This window comes from Suncus etruscus, chromosome 15, assembly GCF_024139225.1.
Source record: "Suncus etruscus isolate mSunEtr1 chromosome 15, mSunEtr1.pri.cur, whole genome shotgun sequence".
Lineage (NCBI taxonomy): Eukaryota > Metazoa > Chordata > Mammalia > Eulipotyphla > Soricidae > Suncus > Suncus etruscus.
The window spans coordinates 86590404-86615132 of record NC_064862.1 but is presented as its reverse complement, the minus strand read 5'-3'; the positions used below and the strand labels follow the sequence as shown (position 1 = coordinate 86615132).

General features: G+C 54.5%; 4 protein-coding genes and 1 long non-coding RNA gene across 6 annotated transcripts in view; 4 read left to right on the top strand and 1 right to left on the bottom strand.

Annotated features, from left to right (window-relative positions):
* Nucleotides 1–15961, top strand: part of NDUFA7 (NADH:ubiquinone oxidoreductase subunit A7) — a 32837-nt gene extending 16876 nt beyond the window's left edge. The window contains exons 2-5 of one of the 2 annotated variants that reach the window (XM_049789477.1): nt 13585–13618; nt 14054–14103; nt 15323–15472; nt 15804–15961. In XM_049789477.1, coding sequence (XP_049645434.1) covers nt 13595–13618; nt 14054–14103; nt 15323–15472; nt 15804–15882 — 303 coding nt within the window. In that variant the 5' untranslated portion in view covers nt 13585–13594 and the 3' untranslated portion in view covers nt 15883–15961. Of the gene's footprint in view, nt 1–13505; nt 13619–14053; nt 14104–15322; nt 15473–15803 lie in introns of those variants that run through there. The other variant, XM_049789476.1, reaches the window with a different exon arrangement.
* Nucleotides 1516–11449, top strand: KANK3 (KN motif and ankyrin repeat domains 3). Its single transcript, XM_049789485.1, has 11 exons — nt 1516–1571; nt 2819–3253; nt 3482–4288; nt 4384–4486; nt 4841–5059; nt 5165–5255; nt 6547–6763; nt 9264–9406; nt 9927–10127; nt 10221–10319; nt 11280–11449. Exons 1-11 carry the CDS (start codon nt 1538–1540, stop codon nt 11349–11351), a joined length of 2421 nt encoding a protein of 806 aa, XP_049645442.1. The 5' UTR covers nt 1516–1537; the 3' UTR covers nt 11352–11449.
* Nucleotides 11804–13428, bottom strand: RPS28 (ribosomal protein S28). The gene is made up of 4 exons (XM_049789481.1): nt 13359–13428; nt 13202–13249; nt 11984–12117; nt 11804–11885 (listed from the first exon to the last, which is right to left on the bottom strand). Exons 1-3 carry the CDS (start codon nt 13395–13397, stop codon nt 11995–11997), a joined length of 210 nt encoding a protein of 69 aa, XP_049645438.1. The 5' UTR covers nt 13398–13428; the 3' UTR covers nt 11804–11885; nt 11984–11994.
* Nucleotides 15962–18073: 2112 nt separating the features above from the next.
* CD320 (CD320 molecule) lies at nt 18074–23942 on the top strand (the record flags this gene model as incomplete). The annotated part of the gene is made up of 4 exons (XM_049788287.1): nt 18074–18246; nt 22919–23032; nt 23441–23674; nt 23854–23942. Coding segments are annotated over exons 1-4 (570 nt in total), but the record flags the coding sequence as incomplete, so codon positions are not given.
* On the top strand, nt 23943–24698 carry LOC126031205 (uncharacterized). Its single transcript, XR_007503253.1, has 2 exons — nt 23943–24045; nt 24304–24698. It is a non-coding gene; the product is annotated as an uncharacterized LOC126031205 (long non-coding RNA).
* Nucleotides 24699–24729: the final 31 nt, after the last annotated feature.

The following is a 24729-nucleotide window of genomic DNA, read 5'->3' as shown; positions in this document are numbered from 1 at the left end:
TATCTCTCCATCTCTGCAAAAACAATTTTTTTTTCAGGAGACATGAAGCTTTATTTAATAAGGCCATAACCACCATGTGTGGCTTCTAAGCTAACCAGCTTCTACATCCATGCTGTCTCTGCTCTCTCTCTGCTCTCATGCCTTTCTTGCTGAGCCTCCATTGCTGAATCTCATGCAAAATATATATATTTTTTTGGTTTTTGGGTCACACCTGGCAGTGCTCAGGGGTTACTCCTGGCTCCATGCTCAGAAATAGCTCTTGGCAGGCACAGGGGACCCTGTGGGATGCCGGGTATGCAGGACATATGCAGATGTCCTTCTGCATGAAAGGCAAATGCCTTGCCTCCATGCTATCTCTCCGGCCCCGCAAAATAGTTTTTTAAAAGACGTTTACTTAGGAGGCTGGTGTGATAGCACAGCAGTAATTTGCCTTGCATGAGTCTGACCTGGGACAGGCTTAAGGTTTGATCCCTGACATCCCATATGGTTGGTCCCCTGAACCTGACAGGAGTGATTTCTGAGTGCAGAGCCATGAATAAGCCCTGGTGTGTGTGTGTGTGTGTGTGTGTGTGTGTGTGTGTGTGAGAGAGAGAGAGAGAGAGAGAGAGAGAAAGAGAGAGAGAGAGAAAGAGAGAGAGAGCGAGAGAGCGTGAGAGAGCGCATAGTGCTCCAGCTTGGAAAACAAATTATTTTGAAGCCAGGGATATGAGTCAGTGGTAAAGTGCATACCTTGCATGCATGAGACCTGACTTGCTCCCTGAAATTAAAAAATAAAACCTCTTTTTTTTAACTTTGATTTTTGGGCCACACCCAGCAGCACACAGGGAATTTTCCTGGCTCTGCACTTAGATATTGCTCCTGGCAGGCTCAGGGGACTATATGGAATGCAGGAGATCAAACCCAGAAAAACTTAAAAAAGGGAGGCTGGAGACAGTATAGAGGTGAAGGGACTTGTCTTGGTTTCAACTGATATAATGGTTTGAATCTTGGCACCACATATGATCCCATATGTACCACCAGGAGTGGCCCCTGAGTACCAATGAATTTGGTTTCACCCCCAGAAAATATATTAATATATATCTATATTTTTATATTGGGGCCATACCTGGCAGCGCTCAGAGGTTACTTCTGGCTCCACACTGGGAAATTACTCCTGGTAGGCTTGGAGGACCATATGGGATGCCAGAGATCAAACCTGGGTCAGCTTCATGCCCTGCCCCACATGCAAGGCAAATGCCCTACCCACTGTTACATCACTCTGCCTCTCTGAAAAATCTTTTTTGTTTGATTTTTGTGCCACACCTGGCAGTGCTCAGGGGTTCCTCCTGGCAGTGCTCAGGGACCTATGGGATGCCATGGATTGAACCCGGGTCTGCCGCGTGCAAGGCAAACATTCTCCCTGCTCTCAGTACTATCGCTCTGGCCCTTCTGCTATGTGCTTAGGTGTCCCCTAAGGCACAGCGGGAGGGCTGCCAGTCTCCACTTTTATTCTCTGTTTTTGTTTTTCAGGGTGTGCCTGGTGGTGACAGCAGAAAACATGGCCAAGTTTGCTCTGAATCAGAACCTGCCTGGTGAGTGTGCAAAGAAAAACCCCAAAAGCAACAACAAAAAAATCCCAACACATACCCACACCAGGCATTGGAGTATGCATGTATGTGTTTGAGGGGGACAGGGGATGGGTGGAGGAAAGGAAGACAGGGGCTTAGGGCTCTTCCTTAATGCCCAGTGGCTAGTTCATGATCTAGGCCTCTGCCCTGACCAATTACAAGTAGCAAAGAACCCCAGTCCCTCCCTGTTCTGGCCCATCTCTGCTTCTCCGCATTTCTTTATACATCTATCAATCCTAAACCTTTGCTTCTTCTTCCTCCTTCATCCTTCTCCTCTTCCTTCTTCCTCATCCTTCTTCCTTCCTTCTCCTCCTCCACCTCCTCTCCTCCTTCTCCTCCTCTTTCTCCCTCTCCTCCTTCTTCTTCTTCATCCTTCCTCCTTCTCCTCCTCCTTCTTCCTCTTCCTTCTTCCTCCTCCTCCTTCTCCTCTTCATCCTTCTTCCTTCCTTCTCCTCCTCCTTCTCCTCCTCCTTCTCCTCCTTCTTTCTTCTTCATCCTTCTTCCTTCCTTCTCCTCTTCTCCTCCTTCCTCCACTTCCTTCTCCTCCTTCTCCTTCATCCTTCTTCCTTCCTCCTCCTCCTTCCTCCTTCTTCCTTCCTTCTCCTCCTCCTTCTTTCTTCTCCATCCTTCTTCCTTCCTTCTCCTCCTCCTTCTTCCTCCGCTTCCTTCCTCCTCTTCCTTCTCCTCCTCCTCCTTCTTCCTTCCTCCTCCTCCTTTTCTTCTTCCTTCCTCCTCCTCCTCCTTCCTTCTCTTCCTTATTATCATTACTTTTATGGACCTTTACTTACCATCATCATCATCATTACATTTTTGGGTCACACCCGGCGGTACTCCGGGATTATTCCTGGTGGCATTTAGGGGACCCAATATATAAACTACCAGGGATCGAACCCCGGTCTGTCGCAAGCGCCCACCCCGGAGCCAGGTCCAAACTTCTAAACCTCTCCCTACCCCACCCCTGCGGGAAAGCTGCCCGGAAGGGAACCCCAGCCCTGCCCCAGCCACTTACTTTTCATCTTGTTCGTGCCCTAAGAACCCTCTGGAATGGTGTTTATTTAACCGTCTTAGGCAGGAGGCGGGTCGGGATGCCAGGAAGCGCGCTTGGCATAGCTGAGCTGTTGGTTTGCCAGCGCAAGCGCCCGGCTGGCTTTTTGGGTGCGCGATTTGGGGGGAAGCTCTGCAGCCCCCTAACGGCTCCCCATGCCCCCCAGACTTAGGGGGCCCTCGCCTGTGCCCGGGTCCCACTGGGGGTGCCCGCAGCCCGAGCTCGCCCTACTCCGTGGAGACGCCCTACGGCTTCCACCTGGACCTGGATTTCCTCAAATACGTGGAGGAGCTGGAGCGGGGCCCGATCGTCCGCCGCACCCCGGGACCCTCGCCGGCGCGCCGACCCCGCGCGGGACCCCGGGCCGGCCTGGCAGGGGTGCGCAGCCCGGGAGCCTGGACGTCCAGCGAGTCCTTGGCCAGTGACGACGGGGGCGGAGGGGGCGTGGGGGCATCCGGCGCCCTGTCTCCCGGCGCACCCTCGGGGTCCCTGCGCACCCCGCTGTCCCCCCGGACCCCGATGCGCAACCCGCGCGTCGAACTCACGCTGCAGGAGACCAGCCGGCGGCTGGAGTTGGCGCAGGCGCAGGAGGGCGCGGGCTGTCACGTCCCCGACGCAGGCCCCGCCCAGCGGCAACAGGTGGCCCGAGGGGGCGGGTCCCGCGCGGCTAGCCCCGCCCCAGAATCAGGCCCCGCCCCTCCATCGCCGGGCCTCGTCCAGCTGCAGCTGGCCCGAGCGGGCGGGTCTCGCGCGGCCAGCCCCGCCCCCGACACAGGCCCCGCCCCCGACGCAGGTCACGCCCAGCCGCCCCTGGCGCAGTCGGCCCGAGCAGACGGCCGAGGGGGCGGGTCCCGCGCGACTAGCCCCGCCCCCGACGCAGGCCCCGCCCCCGGCCCCGTCCAGCTGCAGCAGGTGCGCGAGCAGATGGCCCAGGCGCTGCGCCACCTGCGCGAGCTCGAAGCCCAGGCCCGCGCGCTGCCCGAGCTGCGCGAGGAGGTGCGGGCGTTGCGCGCGGAGAAGGCGCGGTTGCTGGAGGCCCCCGACGCGCGCCCGGACAAGCTCGCCCAGCTCCGGCGACTCACCGAGCGCCTGGCCACGTCCTCGGAGCGCGGCGGCGGCGGCGGCTACTCCCGGGCCAGCTCCCGGGGTGCCGATGGTGCCGATGTCTCGCCGCCCGCGGGGCGCATCGACGGGGCGGACGGGACCTCGTCGGCGCGGGCATCCCCGGGAAGAGCAGCGGCCGTCCAGGCCGTGCCCGAGCGCCAAGAAGCGGCCACCCAGGCCGGGACGGCGTGGGGAACGCGGGAGATCGGTGTGGAGGCGGCGCCCGACACCGTCGAGGCGGACGCGTGGGTGACCGAGGCGTTGCTGGGGCTACCGGCCGGCGCCGAACGCGAGCTGGAGCTGCTGCGCGCCAGCCTGGAGCACCAACGCGGGGTGAACGAGCTGCTCCGGGGACGCCTGCAGGAGCTCCAGGCCGCCCGGGAGGCCGCCCAGGAGGAGGCGGCCGAGGATGTGGGGTCGCAGTCCCGCGAGGCCGCCACGCAGACCCCGTGGGTTTGCGTGGAGAAGGCCACGCAGACCGAGCCCCCCGTGGACACCCCCCAAGGGGACCGGGCCGCGGCGGCGCCTCCGGGTGAGTGTTGGCTCCCCGGGGGGCTCCGGCCTCGCTCGGTTGACATCTGTCTGCCCTGGAACTTGAGCGTCCTTCTCCCATCCCATCCCCGCCAGGCCCTCTCAAGTCCATCATGAAGAAGAGAGACGGTACAGCTGGCGCCCCGTCCAGCTCGGCGGGCCCCAAGAGCCTGCAGTTTGTGGGCGTCCTCAATGGAGAGTGAGCGCACTGCCCCTGGAAACTTAGCAAGCTTCAGTGTCCAAGGAGGAGAATTTGGGGGGGGGTCTGGGGCATAAAGCCATAGGGACCACCTGGTAGCATTCCAAAACGCACCCACAGGGGGCTGAAGAGACAACACAGTGGGTAGGGTAGGGCTTTTGCTTTGCATGCATCCAACCCGAATTGGATCCCCGGCATTCCCTATGGCCCCTGAGCCTGCCAGGAGTGATTTCTGAGCCCAGAGCCAGGAGGAACCCCTGAACACCGCCTTTGTGATCCAGAACCTTCTCCCCAAAAAGGCAAATCAAAATGCTCCCACAAGCAAAAGACTTAGGGGTCCCCGCCTCCATCCAGGTATGAAAGCTCATCCAGTGAAGAAGAAGAAGAAGAAGAGGAGGAGAGCGAAAGTGACAGCGAAGAAGGCGGCCCTGAGGCCCCTAGAAGCAGCTCTTCAGGCTCTGGGGATGAGGGTGGCGGAGGATGCGATGCAGGCACCCCTGAACCCCAGCCGGCTCCTGGGGCTGAGCCCCAATCCGCTCCCGGGGCTGAGTCCCAACCCACTGAGGCTGTGAAGTGAGTCCAGGCACCAGAAGCCCAGAATGGGGAACAGTGGGGGAACCCCTTTGCAAACCCCACTGAGTGGCTTCCTCCTCTCTCCCCACCTCCCTGCTGGCCCAGTAGGTGCGAGCTGAGCCCTAGGCTGCGAGAGGCCTGTGTGGCGCTGCAGCGACAACTGAGCCGGCCCCGATGGGGCTCCCGCGATGGCGGCGTGAGTGCCTGGACAACGCCCTTGGGTGGCATTGGGGGTTCCCTCCCTCCCTCCCTCCCTCGGGTCTCTTAGCAAGTGTGGGATTTGGTGGAAGATTTCAACTAACCTTCAACCTTTCCTAGAGGGTGGTGGTCTCTGCCCCAGGATGGGGCCCACCTTTTTCATCCAAGGTCTACTCTTGATCGCTTCCCCTCCAAAACAAGCTTCTTCTCTGTCTTTTTCTTTATTCTTTTTTGTTTTTTGGGGTCACACCCAGCAGTGCTCAGGGGTTCCTCCTGGCTCTACGCTCAGAAATCACTCCCGGCAGGCTCCGGGGACCATATGGGATGCCAGAATTCGAACCACCGTCCTTCTGCATGCAAGGCAAATGCCCTACCTCCATGCTCTCTCCAGCCCCTGTCTTTTTTTCTTTATTTTTGGTTGGTCCCACATGACGATGCTCAGAGCTGACACCTGGCTCTGCACTAAGGGATCACTCCTGACCCGTGCTCCGGGGACCGTCTTGGATGGCGGAGATCGAACCCGGGTTAGCCTTGTGCAAGGCCAGCACCTTCCCCACTGCACTATCTCTCTGCCCTGTCAGTAGATTTGTAGTCTCTCCTGGAGCTTCTGTATCTTGTTCCTTTTTGGGGGAGTGCTCAATGATTTGCTGGTATTGGAAAACCAGGATGGGCAGGAGAGAGAGCACAGGGGTTAAGTCACTTGACTCTTTTGGGTGTGAATTTTTGTTTGTCTTTTTTTGGGGGGCACACCCAGCGATGCTCAAAGTTCTGCACTCAGAGGTCATTCCTGGCAGTGATCAGGGGACCCTATGGGATGCTGAGGATGGAACCTGGGTTAGGCTAGGGCCACCCCCCCTCGCTGACTTATTTGTTTGCAATTTTTTTTGGAGGGGGAATCCACACGACTGCACTCGGGGCTTACTCCTGGCTCTGTGCTCAGAAATTGCTCCTGGCAGGGGCCAGACCAGTTGCGTTAAGGCATCTGCCTTGCAAGCACTAGCTTAGGACGGACCTTGGTTCGATCCCAGGCATCCCATATAGTTCCACCCCCCCCCAAGCCAGAAGCGATTTCTGAGTGCAGAGTCAGGAGTAACCCCTGATCAATGGGTGTGGTCCAAAAACAAACAAACAAACAAACAAAAAAAGAAATTCCTCCTGGCAGGCTTTGGGAACCATATGGGATGCTGGGGATTGAACCCCGGTCAGCTGCATGCAAGGCAAATGCCCTACCTGCCATGCTTTGGTCCCCTTGTTTGCGATTTCTTTCTTTTTTTTGTCCTTCCCAGCAGGGTGCTGCTCGCTTGGTGGGTCAGGAATGGTTCCGCGTGTCCAGCCAGCGGCGCTCGCAGACAGAGGCGGTGGCTGGGGTGCTGGGTGCGGTGGCCCGTGTGGGCCCCGAGCTTCTGGCACATGTGGTGAACCTGGCGGACGGCAATGGCAACACGGCGCTTCACTACAGCGTGTCGCACGGGAACCTGGCCATCTCGAGCTTGCTGCTGGACACTGGTTAGCTGGACACGGGGTGGAGGGCTGAAAAAAGGGGTGTGGGCAAGGCAGAGGCAGAAGCGGGCCAGGGAGGGAGCCCCGCTGGCTGTCCCTTCCTCGGGATTTGCAGTGTCCCTCGTGGACAGCGTGGACAGTGTCATTGCCCTGATACTTTGCTTTGGGACACTTTATTTTTTACTTTTTTGTTTTGTTTTGGTTTTGGGGCCACACCCGGCGGTGCTCAGGGGTTACTCCTGGCTGTCTGCTCAGAAATAGCTCCTGGCAGGCACGGGGGACCATATGGGACACCGGGATTCGAACCAACCACCTTTGGTCCTGGATCGGCTGCTTGCAAGGCAAACGCCGCTGTGCTATCTCTCCGGGCCCAGGGACACTTTATTTTTTACTTTTTTGGTTTTTGTGTCACACCTGGTGACACTCAGGGGCTACTCCTGGCTATGCACTCAGAAATCGTTCCTGGCTTGGGAGACCATATGGGACGCCGGGGAATCGAACCATGGTTTGTCCTAGGCTAGCACGTGCAAGGCGGATACCCTACCGCTTGCCCCACTGCTCCTGCCAGACCCATGGGCCACTTTAAGGCAGTTGCTTCTGCAGCGCCCCGCATGGCGTTGCAACGGGGAGGCGTCGCCCCTTAGTGGCCAGCTGCGGTAACGCAGGTAGAACTTGGCCCAACTTGGGGCGGGAGTGATAAATAGAATTAGAGAGGTTCAGAACTGGCCTCGAACGCTGCTGATGGGGGTTCGATTCCCATTATCCTATAGTTTCCCCTCAAGACCCGCCAGGAGTAATTTCTGAATGCAGAGCCAGGTGTAACACCTGAGCATTGTTAGCTGTGACCCCAAAACAGATCCACAAAACACACAGAACAACAAAACACTTGGCTCCACTGACAACTGGACTTCTGCATCTTTTCCTCTTCACCCTCTGAACCCCCTTTTCTGAGCCTCAAAAGACACACACCTGTCTTTTCTTAGTTAAGCCTCTTGGGCACTGGGCTTGCTATTTTCTTTCTTTTTTTTTTTTTTTGTGGTTTTTGGGTCACACCCGGCAGTGCTCAGGGGTTACTCCTGGCTCCATGCTCAGAAATTGCTCCTGGCAGGCACGGGGGACCATATGGGACGCTGGGATTCGAACCGATGACCTCTTGCATGAAAGGCAAACGCCTTACCTCCATGCTATCTCTCCAGCCCCGGGCTTGCTATTTTCAAGGTCAGTTTGTTTTCTTTTTTCTTTGGTTTTTGGGCCATACCCGGTGGCGCTCAGGGGTCACTCCTGACTATGTGCTCATAAATCGCTCCTGGCTTGGGGGACCATCGGGGATTACGGGGGATCGAACCCTGTTTGCCCTGGGTCAACTACATGCAAGGCAAATGCCCTACTGCTGTACTATCCCTCTGGCTCCTCTTTTTTCTTTAAACTTTATTTATTGATTGATTGGTTGGTTTTGGGGCCACACCCGGTGGCGCTCTGGGGCCACCCCTGGCTCTGCTCACACAGAAATCGCCCCTGGCAGGCTGGAGACCATATGGAATGCTGGGAATCAAATTGGGTCCCTCCTGGGTCAGCCACATGCAAGGCAAATGCCCTGCCACTGTGCTATCTTTCTGGTCCCTCTGCTATCTTTCTGGTCTCTCTCTCTCTCTTCTCTCTCTCTTTTTTTTTTTTTTTTGGTTTTGGACCACACCTGGCAGTGCTCAGGGACAGTGTTCTGAGGGTAGCTGATTGCACTCAGGGGTCACTCCTGGCAGGGCTCGGGGTGTGGGGATGAACCTTATGTGATGTCCAGGGGTCACAGTTGGGTTGGCTATGTTTAAAGTATGTACCTTCCTTGCTCCACTATTTCTACAGAAATCTGTGCGGGGTTTTCCATCACTTTGTTCCTGCTCAGTATTGTTCCATGTACTGGGGGACACATAGTCTCATGAAGCTGGAAGCCTTGCATGGCTCAGAAAATGGGGGACTGGAACCATAGGAAAGCGGAAAGGGTGCTAGCTTTGCATGCAGCTGACCTGGGTTCAATACTTGGGATCCCAAAAGGTCTTCTGAGCACTGCCAGGAGTAATTCCTGAATGCAGAGCCAGGGGTCACCCCGAGCTCTGGCTGGATGGGTTCCCCAAACAAACAAAAATCAACCAATCAACCAAAAATGGGATAACTTGTGGCTAGAGAGATAGCATGAAGGCAGGGTGTGTGCCTTGCATGCTGAGGGACAGTGATTCGAATCTTGGCATCCCATATGGTCCCCTGAGCGATTTCTGAGTGTAGAGCCAGGAGGAACCCGAGCGCTGCCGGGTGTGACCCAAAAACCAACCAACCAAACAAACAAAAAAGGGGAGAACTTCACCCAGGTGAGTGGGACTGGAGTGCCCCCTGGCGGGCAGGTGTCTCATTAACTCTTGTCCGCACAACGGACCCAACTGTCTCAACCGCGGTTGTGCTGGATGTGAGTGAAGGGAGCGGGCCTGGGGGGTGCTGACTAGCCTATTTCCCGCTGTAGGGGTGTGTGAGGTGGACAGGCAGAATCGTGCGGGCTACTCGGCGCTCATGCTCTCTGCCCTGGCGTCTGGGGGCCGCGAGGAGGACGCGGCAGTGGTGCGAAGGCTCTTCAGCATGGGTGATGTGAATGCCAAGGCTAGCCAGGTGAGAAGGGCGCGCTGTGCCCTCTTTTGGTTTAGTTCTGGGGCCACACCTGGCGGCTCTCAGGTGACTCCTAGCTCTGCACTTAGGGATCACTCCCGGTAGTGTTGGTGGTGGGGGGCTATGGGATGCATGAGATCAGACCAAGGTTGGCAAACACCCTCCCTGCTGTGCTATACCCTTAGTGCCCACCTGTGCCTGCTCCCCACTTCATTATTTTGAGGGGGAGCTACACCTGGCTCTGCACTCAAGGATCCCTCCTGGTGATCGGGGAACCCTATGAGATGCTGGAGATCAAACCAGGGTTGGCAAACACCCTTTCTGCTGTGCCTCCAACCCCCAGGGCGCACCCTGCGCCTGCTCCTCACTCCATTACTTTGAGGGATCCACTCAAGGATCCCTCCTGGTGGTTGGGGGAACCCTACGGGATGCTGGAGATCGAATCCAAGCTGGCTACGTACATGGCACAGGCCCTGCCCGCTAATACCGTGGCTCGCACCCTCATGCCTTGGTCTCTTCCCAGACCGGGCAGACAGCGCTCATGCTGGCCATCAGCCACGGTCGCCAGGACATGGTAGCGGCCCTGCTGGAGAGCGGCGCCGATGTGAACGCACAGGACTTGGATGGGGCCACTGCGCTCATGTGTGCCAGCGAGTATGGCCGCCTGGACACGGTCCGCTTACTGCTGGCTCAGCCTGGCTGCGACGCGACCCTCCTCGACAATGTGAGACTTCCTGAGGGGGTCTTCAGGTTGGCTGGGGAACTGGGGGTGTATGTGTCTCGATCCAGCGGCCTCATGCTCCCCACTGGTCCTCAGGAGGGTACCAGTGCCCTGGCCATTGCTCTGGAAGCTGAACAGGATGAAGTGGCTGCCCTGCTCCATGAGCATCTGAGCTCCCACCAACAGGGACCGTCGGTAAGTGCATGGGGAACGGGGGCAACAGTGCCCTAGACATAGCCTCCTTTTCCTGCACTCACCACTGAGAAATGGGGCTTCTGGACAGCAAATTGAGTGGCTGGGATTTGGTCAATACTGAAACAAAACCACCACAAATAGCTAAGCCATACAGGCCCCATTTATCAGGAAACCTGCCCCCCACCCCAACCACGATGACCAGTGAGGCTGTAGGGAGCAGTGACTGCACACCAGGATGAATGGGAGATTGAGAATGGGATTATTTTGGGAGTGGACGAGTCACACCTGGCAGTGCTCGGGCTACTTCTAGCTCTACACTTAGAAATTGCTCCTTGGGGGACCATATAGGATACCCGAATTCCAACCACCGTACTTCTGCATGCAAAGCAAATGTCCTACTGTCATGCTATCTCTTCGGCCCCAGAGAATGGGACTACTAAAAATGCAAAAAGGGGGGCTGTCTCGAGAGATAGCACAGAGGTAGGGCGTTTGCCTTGCAACTCAGGACTGTCCCCTGTGCCTGCCAGGAGTGATTCCTGAGTGTAGAGCCAGAAGTAACCCCTGAGCATTACCAGGTGTGGCCCCACCCAAAAAATTTGTAGGGAGGATGGAGCAACAGCAGAGCAGTAATGCATTTGCCTTGCATACAACTGACCTGGGACAGATCCAGGTTCAATTCCCACGCAACATCCATATGGTCCCCATAGCCTCCCAGAAGTAATTTCTGAGTGCTGAGCCAGGAATAACCTGAATGCTACCTGGTATGGCCCCCAAACCAAGAACAAAAAACCACAAAAAAACAAACGGGAGAGGGTGTACAGGAGTAAGATCCAAGTTCTAACCCCCCCCACAATAAGAGTCTTCCGTCTGTCTACAGTGACCCCTCCCCCCAGTAGTCCAAGCATTCCCATGCCCGACATCACACAAGCCCTGGTCTTGACTGCACCCCACCTTTCACAGCCACCACCTGACTCCCCTATGGCAGAGCCTGGAGGACAAGGCGATCCGGGAGGAGATCCCCAGTTGCAATGAAGCAGCCTGGCACTCGGGATCTGGAGACCCAAAAGATAGGGTGGAGAAAGCACCCCCTATCCACCCCCCTCAACTGTCTTAATAAAACCTTTCAAGTGCTTGTTTTGTTTTGGGGAGTACATAAAGCCTTGTAGGGTGTGTCAGATCCCACCACACCACCACTACTCCACCCACCCCCAAAAAATCCCACTTCTGGTTCTTAAAGGTTTAGTGACCAGGAGTGAGGGAAGTCAGTAAAAAGGTATTTTAACCAGCTCTCTTGTGCCAGGGATGCACACAAGCACACAAAAGATGGATAGGAAGACTAAAAGTAATAAGCCCATCCAGGGCCCAACTGATATAGTCCAGCGAGGAAGGCACTTGTCTAGTACAAAAGGTTTGTCTCAGGCACAAGGCTGCCTGTGCACCTATCAGGTGTATTCCAAAACAAGCACCCACAAAAAAGCCAGAAGTTTTCCCTGGTGGTAGAAACAGTTTATTAACACGACAGGTCATCAACGGGAGCACAAAACATCGAGGCAGAACATCTGGGACCTGTAAACAGACCAAAGCCATGAAATAAATCCTGACAATCAGGCCCCCCCCTCAAGACCCATCTGACGCCCTCTGCCCAGAACACACCCCACCAGCACCTGAATCGAGTTCAGCGCAGCCGCCTGGCCTCTCGCTCAGATTCCAGCAGGGTCAGCACATCACCCTCTCGGACGGGACCTTTCACGTTGCGGATGATGGAGCGGCTCGTGTCGTCCATGAATTCCACGCGCACCTATGGGTTCCAGGAGGGTGGCAGGGGATGAAGATGCAAAATTACTTTGCTGGGAGACAGTTGGGCCAAGAAACGTCTCGAGGGGGCGGGTCCAGTGTCTGCCCAGCTATGCCCATGACTAGGGGCCTGAAGTTCGCGCTGCTTTGCAAGTCTAAAAAGCCAGGTTCGATCTCCGGCATCCCCTAGTGTCCCCCCCCCCCCCGCCCACCCTAGTAGGGCTAGTAATTCCGAAACCAGTTGTTAATCCTAAGCACCATCAGAGATGTGGTCCCCACCCCCCAAAATAACCAGGATGGGCCCAAAGCAGAAGATCAGAGCCCCAGCACTGAGATCGATGGAGTTCATTTGCAGTTGCAAGGCGGCCTGGGGTGAAAATTCGGGGGTGGGAGATTCAGACCCTTCAGCAAGGGGAAGAAGACTTGGGGGTCTGGAGTTCAAGTTGCTTTTTGTTTTGGGGTCACACCCAGCAGCGCTCAGGACAGGCTCAGGGGATCATAGGGACACAGGGATTCGAACCACCGACCTTCTTCTGCATGCGAGGCAAATGCCATTACTTCCATGCTATCTCTCCGGTACCCCCTAGGGTCCCCCAACCCTAGTAGGGCTAGTAATTAATTCTGAAGCCAGTTGTCAGTCCTAAGCACCATCAGAGATGTGGACCCCGCCCAATAAAGGGGTTGGGCCCAAAGCAGACCATCAGAGCCCCAGCACTGAGATCGATGGAGCTCACTTGCAGTTGCAAGGCGGCCCGGAGTTCACGTTGCTTTCCAAGTCCGCAGGGCCAGGTTCGATCTCTGGCATCCCCTAGGGTCCCCCCCTCAACCCTAGAAGGGCTAATAATTCCGAAACCAAAATGTCAGTCTTAAGCCCCATCAGAGATGTGGTCCCCCCCCCAAAAAAAACCCCACTGGGTTGGGCCCAAAGGGAACCATCAGAGGCCTAGCACTGAAGTCGATGGAGCTCAGATGCGGTTGCAAGGCGGCCTGGGGTGAAAATCCGGAGTTTCTGGGGCTGGGAAGATGCAGACCCTCCATAAAGGGGCTGAGTATTGGGGTCCAAATACCAGGGCACCCCACCCACTTACCTGGGTGCACTGTCCCTGCGATCCGGTCCTGCCTAGCACCTTGGTGACCTGCGGGGGGGAATAATCGAAGGGTCAGACCCACATCACCGGTTCCCCTACCCACCGATCTAAGAACCTGGGGCACCCCAGCCAACACGGGGCGCCCTGTTTGCCTTACCCGGGCTAACTTGATAGGCTGCACGCGGCTGGTGTCCATGATGGCGGCGCGGCGGCTGTCTTGGCGGAGAGGGGTCACGTGCTCCGCCCCGCGCTTATATACGGCGCTCCGGCCACGCCCACTTCTCGCTCTCGCGAGAGCTCGCGGCCTTCCCAGCGGCCCCCGCGCGCCCCGTGACGTCACCGGCGCCCTTCAACCTAGGCCGGAAAATGGCGTCCGCCACCAGGCTGATTCGGATGCTGCGGAACTGGGCGTCCGGGGTGTGTGTGGGCAGGCGCCAAGGGATGCATTTGGGTGGGCTCTGAGCCCCGTGCACCCCAGCACCCCCATTTTGTTAATTTCTTCCCGCCTGGGCTGGCAGGCCTGGGTGCCCAGATCTGATCCCCACCTTCGGCTCTGATCTGCAAGTTGGCTTTAGCTCTCCTGCAATTGGAGATTGCAATCTAGATCTAGATTGCAGCCACTAGATCTCCAGGGGCTGGACCCCGCTTTGGTCGGATTTGTCCCCCCCTCCCCCACCCCCGGTTCTTAGATCTGTTCTGATCGTTTCTCTTCGCCTCTCGGCTCGAGATCTCTGGTCTTCACTGGCTGTCTCCCTTTGCCCTTCCAACTCCCTGTGCTGGCCCGGTTCCCTCTCCCCCTCTTCTCTTGGGGTGCTCTGCACGTCCTGACCTCTTTTTCCTCTCCTTTCACAGCACGACTTGCAGGCCAAGCTGCAACTGCGGTACCAGGAGATCGCCAAGCGGTGAGCAGACCCTGCTTACTGGTCAGACTCCTGCCCTTCGAAACAAACTTATTCCATTAGACGCAGTGGTCCAAAAATCTTACCCAGGTTCTCAACAGGCCTAGGATGTTGAGCTTTTATTTCATTTAGTCTTAGTTTATTGGCCTGACTCCTGATTTGTTTATTTATTTTTGCTATTTCCGTCACACCCTGCAGTGATTAGGGGTTACTTCTAGCTCTATGCTCAGAAATCGCTCCTGGCAGGCTCGGAGACTATATGGGATGCCGGGATTCAAACCACCGTCCTGCAGCAAGGCAAACGCCCTACCTCCATGCTATTTCTCTGGCCCCTGATGTATTTTCTATCACTCTCCGAGGTGGTAGGGATTGAATTCAGGTCAGCCACATGCAAAAGCAAGCGTTCTGCCCACTGTTTTATCTATCCCTGCTGCCTTGAAAAACTATTCTGTTTTCCAAGGAAATTCGTCTTTTGAAGTTGTCATTTCTCTTTGGAGTGTCAGGCTGCTTTGTCAATTCTCAGGGTTTGTTTGTTTAGTCTCAGCCTGGAGAGGCAGGAAATGCTGAGACCTAAGAGCTGGGAGGGTCAGATGCTCTTTTGAGTATGAAGCCTTGATCTCTTCAAGGCTCTCCTGAATGTTCCTGCAATAACAGGAAACATCATGGAGGGTTCTTTGGTGAACAAAGCCTTTGGGAACAAAGCCCCTCAGAATGAACTAAGCTGAGGGCTGAACATTAAAGATTCTTTTTCTCCAGCTGGAGCGATAGCACAGCGATAGAGCGTTTGCCTTGCACGTACCTTGCACGTACCGTGTTCTATCTCCTGCATCCCTTATGGTTCCCTGAGCCTGCCAGGAGCGATTTCTGAGTGCACAGCCAGGAGTAACCTCTGAGTTCTCCCAGGTGTGGCCAAAAGCAAAACAAAATAAGATTCTTTTCTCCTTTCTGTCCTGGTGTTGATTGAAGTTCACACATATGCTTGGTTTTCGTTCTCACATATAACATTTGAGGGGGTTGTCATATTTGGTTGTGAGTCCCAGAGAACAGAAAACCCTATGGAACATACTTAGTACTTGCAATAGGATTCAAACTCACAACTTCACGTTTACCACCAGTCAAGCCTGGAGTACTTCAGCCAGCTTCTTGCTCAGCAAGTGAGACTGGGTGCCTGTGCTCCAGCCTGACCAGGGTGAATTTCTTTCCTGATGTTCGTTCCCCGCAGGACTCAGCCTCCTCCCAAGCTCCCAGTGGGCCCCAGCCACAAATTCTCCAACAATTACTACTGCACTCGAGATGGCCGTCGGGAATCTGTGCCGCCCTCTGTTGTGATGTCCACACAGAAGGCACTGGTGGCAGGCAAGCAAGCTGAGAGGTGAGTACCACGAAGTAAGCTAACAGATAGCAGAGCTTTCAGGAGATGGCCCTGCTCATGGCATGTGGGATTTTGGGGACTTGAGCTTGTGACCACATACTTTTAGAGTTATACTCTGACTTACTTGGCTCTATTATGCCAGACCTTGCCGGAACTTTTCCACTACCCAGTGTTGGGTACAAAGCTGGGACAGGAAGTGGCTCTCAGTCACCTGAAGTCCTCTCTCTGCCAGCTTTGCCCTCGCTCCTGTTTGCCCCCATCCAGTCTCCTGGCCCTGTAGAAACGCAGCAGAACCGAGTACTAATGAACGAACCTTGCTTGTGTTTTCTAGCTCTGCCAAGGGGCCTGTGACGCCAGCGCCTCCAATGAAGAAGTGGGAACTGTCCAAAGACCAGCCATACCTGACTTAGGCTTCCGCTTCAGCACTTCCTCCTCCCTGGCTGCCTTCTGGGACTTAATTTATGACAAATGCATTGCGCTTTACTATCACTTCTGCTTGTATTTGTTTTTCTTTGGTCGCCTTGCTGGGATGAGGCAAGTGATCTCTAGTGAGCTCCATCCTTGACTGTAACTGTCCAATAATTGATTAATCCTTTTTATGGAAACCCCAGGTTCTATCTAGGCTTTGTTTTGGGAGGCTTGCAAAAAAGAGGGGGTCAGAGTGATAGCATAATGGATAGAGCATTTGCCTTGCACGTGAATGACCCAGGTTTGATCCCCGGCATTCCATATGGTCCACTGAGCCTGTCAGGAGTATTTTCTGAGCACAGAGCCAGGAGTACCCCATAGCACCAAAAAACAAAACAAAAAAATAAATTGGCCAGAGAGATAGCACAGCGGTAGGGCATTTTTGACTTGCATGTGGCTGACTGGGGAGGGGCCGGTTCTATCCCTGCGTCCCTATGGTCCCCCAGCCTGCCAGGGGCGATTTCTGAGTGCAGAGCTAGGAATGACCCCTGAGTGCCACTGGGTGTGGCCCAACAATCAATAAATAAAGTTTTAAAAAAAGACCCTGATCGATGGGCTTGGGACTGCTGAGCCACTCCTTGGGTACCAATTTTTTTGCTTTAGGCCACACTTACTGATCCTCAGGGCCAACTCCTGGCTTTATGCTCTGGGATGACTCCTTTTGGTGTTTTAGGGACCTTATAGGGTGCTAGAGATTCAAACCTGGTTTGGCTTCATGCAAAGCTCCCCACACTGGACTAGAGCTCCTAGTTCAACAAAGATTCTTGATTTTTGTATTGAAAGAAAGTTGTTAAGTTTTGCAGGATCTGCACAAGGAAACATAACCAGGAGAAGCAATTTTTCTAATCTGTTGGAACCATTGTAACCATACCTATACTGAGATTTCCTTCATTTTCACCTGTTATTCCCAAAGCAAAGTGAAAAGAGAATCTTCACTTTTTTCTAAGGGGTCTCTAAGGACAAAAGGAGGATGCAAGCTAGCTGGGCCCATTCTAAATCAGAGGGGACTCAGGAAGGGATTTTTTTCCCTCCACTTTTCCTCAGTATTTTGAGGCACACCAGTCTACAGTTAGGGGTTGCTTCTGGCTCTGCACTCAGGAATCACTCCTGGCAGGCCCTGGAGACTGACCTTATGGGATGGATGCCTGGGATCCATCCCGGGTCACCCACGTGCAAGACAATCACCCACCTTGCTGTACTATCATTTGATTTTCATTTATTTCACCAAAAACTTTTGCCTACCACGTGGCAAAGGCCGGAAAAGCTACGAGCAATGCAGTTTCCCGTTTGCCCGGAGTTTGCATTCTAGAAGGATAGGAGACAATAAGCCAACACAAAACAATAAGGTTTTTTTCTGAGTAAATAAAACGCTTAAGGGGTTTGTGCGCCAGTAGCTGAAAGGGAAGGGGCGTGGCTTGTGGAGGTAGAACTGCCGTAATAGACGGAATAAACGGGCAGCCCATTTACAAATAATAATCAGGCATTGCTTGGGCAGGATTTGTGCCACATCCGTCGGTTCTGAGGGCTTATTCTTAGCTCCAGGGTCAAGGATCATGCTCAGCTGTGCTCCGGGGAAACCCCAATGCGGTACCAGAGCCTAAATACCGGTTGGTCCAGTGCAAGCACCCTCCCTTTGCAATGCCTAGTTCAGTGAGTGGCTCTTGAATCTCCAGGAATTCACTGGCCCCCCACATCTGGCAATGCTCAAGGGTTCCTATTCTTTTTTTTTTTTTTTGTGGTTTTTTGGGCCACACCCGGCAGTGCTCAGGGGTTCCTCCTGGCTCCATGCTCAGAAATTGCTCCTGGCAGGCACGGGGGACCATATGGGACGCTGGGATTCGAACCGATGACCTCTTGCATGAAAGGCAAACGCCTTACCTCCATGCTATCTCTCCAGCCCCAAGGGTTCCTATTCTTGACTCTGCACTTAATAAAGCACTTCTGGCACTGCCCTGGGACCCCATTCCCGTTATTTCTGACTTCCACCATCCAAGAAGCCTTATCTGGCGTTATTCTTCGTCACACTGGGAAAAAAAAATGAAGCTGATTGAAGTGTCCTTATATTGGAGCATTTACGGTACCCGGAGCCCCGGTCTTGCGTGCGCATGCGTCGAGGAGTTTCCAGCCAGACCCTCTTCGGGGCTCGCGGCGTGGGACGTGCGATTGCGAGTGGATGGCCCGGGGCGAAGCGCGCCTGGGAACGGCTCTGTGCCTGGCGCTGCGGCTGCTGCTCGCTTTTGAGCTCGGACGACATGTCGCTCCCAACCCGCTCCCGCCTGGACCCGGGCCGCTGCAAGCGGCCCAAGGTGAGTGAGTGCACCCGGCGCGGGCCGCCCGTCCCGGGGATGAGTAGCAAGCCCCGCCCACTCGGCCCGACCGCGCCTCGCTATTGGCTGAGCCGCCCGTCCGTCACGCACACGCCCCCTTGCACATGGCTGTGTGCTCCTGGGCGTTGCAGAGCGCGGTGCTTCTGCAGCTCTCTGCCCTCCTAGGCTCTACATTTTCTGGAGGTGCAGGACCCGGTTGAGGCGGCCCTATGGGGTGTCCGTGGCCAGCTTCCAGCCTCCTTGCACCCCTTATTGGCTCTGCTGTGTTGGATCCTTTAGGCTACCCCCATTACCGGGCACCTCTCTGCAGGCCGGCGTGGGCGCTGGCAGGATCTTTGGGTCTGTTTGTTCGACCTCTACCCGGTCACCCGGAGGCGCCTTCCGCACCATCGCGCCTCCCAAACTCGCGGCCGACCTCAAACCTGTTCTTCTGATCTGAGACAACACTAGGCCCCCGTTACCCCAGTGCATTTCCGTTCACCCCACTTTTCTGCTCTGGCGCTTAGATCAGACGCGGTCGTCCTGGCTTAAGTGACTTTGGGGGTGGTGGGGGTGGTGGTGTCTGTGTTCCTGTGAGCACAGCTAGCCCAGATTTTAAATGCTGTGGGATCGACTCTTCACCCCTTTTCCACTTATTCTGCTCCTCTCAGATGCTAGCCCCAAGGGGCTTGGTCTTGCCTTGTGTGTGTGTGTGTGTGTGTGTGTGTGTGTGTTATTGTTGTTGCAAGCAGCGGGTTCTGAGTTAAAGAGGCAGAAAGAGTTGCTTTGCCAGCAGCTGACCCTGGTTCCATCCCCAGCAATGCTCGGAGCACCTTATTGTGATTCCCAGCACAGAACTAGGCATAATGGCAGCGACAGTAAAGCGGATGGGGTGCTTGTTTGACGGTGGTTCGATCCCAGGCACTCCATATGTTCCCCCCGTGAGCCTGCCAGGAGTAATTTCTCAACACAGAGTCAGGAATAACCCCTGAGCACCGCTGCATATAGCTTCCAAACAACAACAACAACAATTAAAAACAGCCAAGAATAAACTCTGAGCACAGCAGAGAGTGTGGCCCAAGTTCCCCCAGAGCCCCTAAAAAGGAAGCAGGACTCAGTACCAAACAATCTTGATATCTCAATATCTCTGCAGGATATGACCCAAATGAAAAAGATGTCAGAGCTTATTACTACAGCTGGTAGAGCATTTATTTGCCTTGCAAGTGCCTGACTTGGTTTCTATCCTCAAACCCCTTATGGTCTCCCAAACCCACCAACACTGATCCCTGAGCACAGAGCCAGGACTAAGTTAAACCTCTACACCATTGGGTATAGCGGTGTATTCCCAAAATAAATATGCAGACAGATAGAATGGAGGTGCCCTGACTGAGGTCATAGTAGGCCACCAGCCAGCCCTCCCTAGCTGAGAAGGAAGCCCTGAGGGTCTCTCCCTTCCTTCCTGGCCCAAACTCAGATTCTGACTTCTGCCTTTTTATTTTTTGGCCACACCCGGTGGTGGTGCTCAGGGGTTACTCCTGGCTTTGCACTTATAAATCGCCCCTGGCAGGCTCTGGGGGATATATGGGATACCGGGAATTGAACCCAGACCCATTCTGGGTCGGCTGCTTATAAAGCAAATGCCCTACCCTTTGCAATCTCTGGCCCATCTTCTGCCTTTTTGAACTTCCTTTCTGGATCACCCCAGGGGTGTTTCCAGAACCTTGTGGGTGCTGGGGGATTGAACCCTGTGCTTTCTGTAGGCAGGTTTCCAGCTCAACCTTTCAGTTCACTTCTAGATGACTAGAAGTTGAACCTCACAAGCATGTTGCAGAAAGGTGGGGCTTGACTGGAGACTGGAGACAGCGATCGGAATCCAGGGCATGGTGCCACAGGAGAGAGGGCAGGGCTTTTTTTGATCATTATTTGTTTGTGCTTGGGTCACACCTGGCAGTCCTCAAGCATTATACTTCTGGCTTTGCATTCAGGAATCACTCCTGCTTGGGGAATCATTAAAAAAATTTTTTTTTAAATTTTGGATTTTGGGCTACATCCGGAGGTGCGCAGGAGTTACTTTTGGCTCTGTGCTCAGAAATTGCTCCTGGCAGGCTCAGGGACATTAAGGGATGCTGAGTATTGGAATGAGTCCATCCTGGGTCAGCCGCCTACAAGGCAAACACCCTATTGGGGAACAGTATGTGATGTCAGGAGTCAAAGCTGAGTTGGCTTCGTGCAAGGCAAGCTCCCTACCTACTTACTATTGCTCCAGCCCAGAAATAGGCTGAGATCCCAAGGTACAGAGGAAGTTTTGGGGTGCCAGGTGGAGGGGAGGCCAGCATGCTCTGGGCCAAGGATAGAAAGGGGCAGGCTCTTTGGAGAAGCTGGTGGGAGCTAGAAAGAGAGGGAATGGAAGGAGGCGAGCCTTGAATCCCATCTTTTGGGGGACCAGAGGAGGCATTTGAGGTTGGATGGTAAGAGGGTTAAGAGACAGGACTGGTAGTGATCGGAGGAGGGTGGGCAGCAGAATGATTTGAATTTGTCTGGTGTCTGAGGGGTGACTGGGGTCCAAATGGAGATGAATTAAGGGCTGTTACCAGCTAGGGCTCTTTTTTCTTTTCTTTTCTTTTTTTTTATTTATGGTTTTTGGGTCACACCTGGCAGCGCTCAGGGGTTCCTTGTCCTGTCCTGCAGGACTCCGTTATTCCGTGGGTGTATAGAGGAGTTCCAGGCTGTAAAAGGAATGGGGGGGGGGGGAGAAGAGACAGAGACCAAGTAAAGTGTCTTATCAAGGTCTCGCTTTATTGAATGGGTACAGGCTCTTTTAAGCATGATTAAAACAGGGGGTGGAGAGGAAGCAAAATGGAACAGCCAGCATTACAGGCAGTCTCTACAGGGTGCATCCTGTAATTAAACTTTACATGTTATCTTTACACAGGAACCAATTTTTACCTTAAGAGAGTAAAGCTTCAAAGATATCTCAAGCTTCCTGGAATATATGCCTGATAGGAAACTGTGGTATTTCTTAGGGCTCTGGGCTAGTCAATGCCTTAGGTTATGTATTCTTGCCACACAGACTGATTTGTCCTGCTGAATTCCATATCAGGGTTTGATCTCTGGCTGTCTCTGAACGTTCCTCCTGGCTCTATGCTCAGAAATTACTCCTGGCAGGTGCGGGAGACCTTATGGGATGCCAGGATTTGAACCATTGTCCTTCTGCATGCAAGGCGAACTCCCTATCTTCATGCTATCTTCTCTGGCCCCAGATAGGGTTCTTGTTTCATTAATGAGAATTTTTTTTTGTTTTTTGGGTCACAGCCGTTACAGGGGTTACTCCTGGCTAAGCGCTCAGAAATTGCCCCAGGCTTGGGGGACCATATGGGACGCCGGTGGGGATCGAACCGGGGCCCTTCCTTGGCTAGCGCTTGCAGGGCAGACACCTTATCTCTAGCGCCACCTCACTGGCCCCCATTAATGAGAATTGGTGACCAAGCTGTCCCAGAGCCTCAGTTTCCCTTTGTGAGGCAAGAATTTATTTTATTTATTTATTTATTTATTTATTTATTTATTTATTTATTTATTTATTTATTTATTGGTTTTTGGGCCACACCCGGCGGTGCTCAGGGGTTACTCCTGGCTGTCTACTCAGAAATAGCTCCTGGCAGGCATGGGGGACCATATGGGACACCGGGATTCTAACCAACCACCTTTGGTCCTGGATCGGCTGCTTGCAAGGCAAACGCCTCTGTGCTATCTCTCCAGGCCCGAATTTTTTTATTTTTATTTTTTTTTGTGGGACCAGACTTGGCAGTGCTCAGGGCTTACTCCTGGCTCAGACTATTCCTGCCATTCTTGGGGGATCCTATGGGGGTGAGTTGGGGCTGAAACCCAGGTCAGCAACATGGAAGACTGTAGCATGAAATAATTAACGATGGGGCTGGATGGCGGTGGATGGAGGCCTTTGTGCTTAGGCCCCAGCCACGTGGCTTCATCCCCATTCAGCTGGCGAATTCCAGGCCCAGGTAATCGGCGTAATCAAGACTCACTCACAGGCAGGCTTCAGGAAGAATCATCTTTATTCAGGCCCTATTCACCACATGTGTGTGGCCTATCTCATAACCTTTTAAGCACTAGTTATTCTTGGCCCTGCATCTAAACTCCTTTCAGCCATCTTCCCTTTGGGCTCCATGCTGGTCAAAGACCAGAACACAGAAACCCAAAAGCCAGAGCGCCCAGCAGCGCAGAACGGGCAAAGAGCCAAAAGGGCAAAAAGCCAAAAAAGGGCCGAATTCCCTTGGTCCAAGCCTTATCTACCTTTTCCCCGACCCCTCCCAGGAATGGGAGGGTCTAGCAGGTAAGGTTACACCTACTATCCGGTTTCCAAGACCCCTCCCCGAAATGGGTGGGTCTAGGGTCTTAAATAGGTACACCCACAGAAGACAAGTGCTCTACTCCATGTATACTATTGCTCCAGCCCCAGCACCTGGGATCTTTTAAATGAGGGCGCCCTGAAATAGGTCAGTGAGACTGATCTTAGGTGAGACTCATCTTAGGCGAAGCTCTGAGGGATGGCAGCTGCCATGTTGTGCCTGGGAACTGGTACATAGCCTGCCTCTCTCACAATGGCAGTCCATGGCCCCTGCTCTGGCTTCAGGGCTATTACATCCTCATCTTGCAGGCTCCTGCTCGCCTTCCAGTTTCCAGTGCCGCTCCAATGGCTTCTGCGTGCCCCTCACCTGGCGCTGTGACGATGATGAAGACTGTCCTGATGGCAGCGATGAGGAGGCATGCAGTGAGTGGTCACACTTCGAGTCTGGTATCCCTGGGATGGGGCATCAGTTAGGTATCTCAGGGGCGGGGCTTCTGGAGGAGGGCGGGGCTTCTAGCTAGGTATCACAGGGTGGATTTTCTAGATAAGGGATGGAGTTCACCTTAAGTACCACTTGGGCGGGCCATAGTCAGGGGCAGGACTTCTGAAGACAGGGCGTGGCCTATATGGGGGCGTGGTCTCTGGAGAGGGTGTGGCTTCTAATTAGGTACCACAGGGGGTGGACTTGGATGAAGAAGAGGGTGTGGCCTCTGGGTTGTGCAGGGTTGGCTGTGCATAAGGGGCGGGGCATGAAAGGGCTGGACTTTGAGAAGCTTATCCCCTTTGGGTAGGCATTTGGGACTTGACCCTCACCCTGTCCTTTTACAACAGGTCCTGAACCTTGTGCCCAGGAGGGTTCCTGCTCACCACCCACCAGCAACCCCTGCTCTTGCGACAACATCAGAGACTGCCCACCTGCTGGGGACCAGGGCCGGCTCAACTGCACTTTCCCACCCTGCCCCATGGGGGAGCTGCGGTGCCTGCAGGGCTCTGTCTGTATCCCTCACACGTGGCTCTGTGACGGCCACCGGGATTGTCCCGACGCCAGCGACGAGCAGAGCTGTGGTAGACCATGGGGTTGGGGTGGGAAGGACGAAGTTAAAGAGAACAACCTCAGACACCAGCCTGGGGGTGCCTGTGGGGCGCTGATCTTGAACCCCACTTGTTTCTGCCTTCACCTACCTCCTCTGGGGGCCTGGATAGCAGTGGTGCTGAGTCCCCTTTTTCCTTGCCTCTGAACCCAGGACTTGCTGCAGGGAATCAGGCTGATGCAGCTGGGAATGGCTCATCTACAGTGACCACGGAGGTCCCAGGGAGCACGCCAGGGAGCACGCCAGGGAGCACGCCATCTCTCAACAGCTCCTCAACTTCTCCTGGGGACCAGATGACAGGCCAAGCCCAAAATCGAAGTGCTAGTTGGGGTGTGGCAGCTGCCGGTAAGCCAGTCAGGACTTCTTGCACTCTGAGGGATGGGAGGACTGCTGACTATCTCTCACTGTATTTTTAGGGAAACTGGTGGGAGTGGGGACCCCTGTATCACCTTGGCCTGTTTCTATCTCTCCTAACTGTCCGTTTAGCTTGATTGGTCATTGCTTTGTGACCACCCCGTCAGTGCTCAGGGCTGACTCTGCGCTGGTTAGGGTTCAAGGGATCTAACCTTTGCTCCCTGTCTCTCTGCCCCTGCTCCCCCACAGTGGTGCTCCTCATTGCCTTGGCTGTTATCTTCCTCGTGTTCTACTGCCTCGGGGTCTGGAGACGAGCCCTACACCCGTGGCTGCTGGTGGACCTGAAAGGTTGCCTGGTGCTATTGGACCGGAAAACCTCACTGCTCTGAGGAGGCCCCTCAGGCTGCCTCGCAACATTGCTCTGGCCACACCGGGGATGCAGGATATGGTGGCGATGTGGACCATGCCAGTGCCCAGGCTTGTTGCATCTAAGCACCCGCAGATATGACGCTGGAGCGTACACAGTCTCTCTCTATGCCTTGGATCATGGGAAAGGTTCCTGGGCAAGCAGCAAAGACTGACCCCCCCCCACCCACATGCGGGTGACCCTGCACTTAGACACTCCTAATTTCTGCTGGACTCCCATGTGAGGGGTGATTAAATTTTCTTTCCTCC

Coding starts and splice junctions, on each gene's coding strand:
- KANK3 (XM_049789485.1), top strand. CDS start 1,538: ATGGCCAAGTTTGCTCTGAATCAGAACCTGCCTG. Junction 5,060..5,164: donor CAACCCACTGAGGCTGTGAA/GTGAGTCCAGGC, acceptor CTGCTGGCCCAG/TAGGTGCGAGCTGAGCCCTA. Junction 10,128..10,220: donor ACGCGACCCTCCTCGACAAT/GTGAGACTTCCT, acceptor ACTGGTCCTCAG/GAGGGTACCAGTGCCCTGGC.
- RPS28 (XM_049789481.1), bottom strand. CDS start 13,397: ATGGACACCAGCCGCGTGCAGCCTATCAAGTTAGCCCGG. Junction 13,250..13,358: donor AGCCTATCAAGTTAGCCCGG/GTAAGGCAAACA, acceptor TCCCCCCCGCAG/GTCACCAAGGTGCTAGGCAG. Junction 12,118..13,201: donor CGCAGGGACAGTGCACCCAG/GTAAGTGGGTGG, acceptor TGGAACCCATAG/GTGCGCGTGGAATTCATGGA.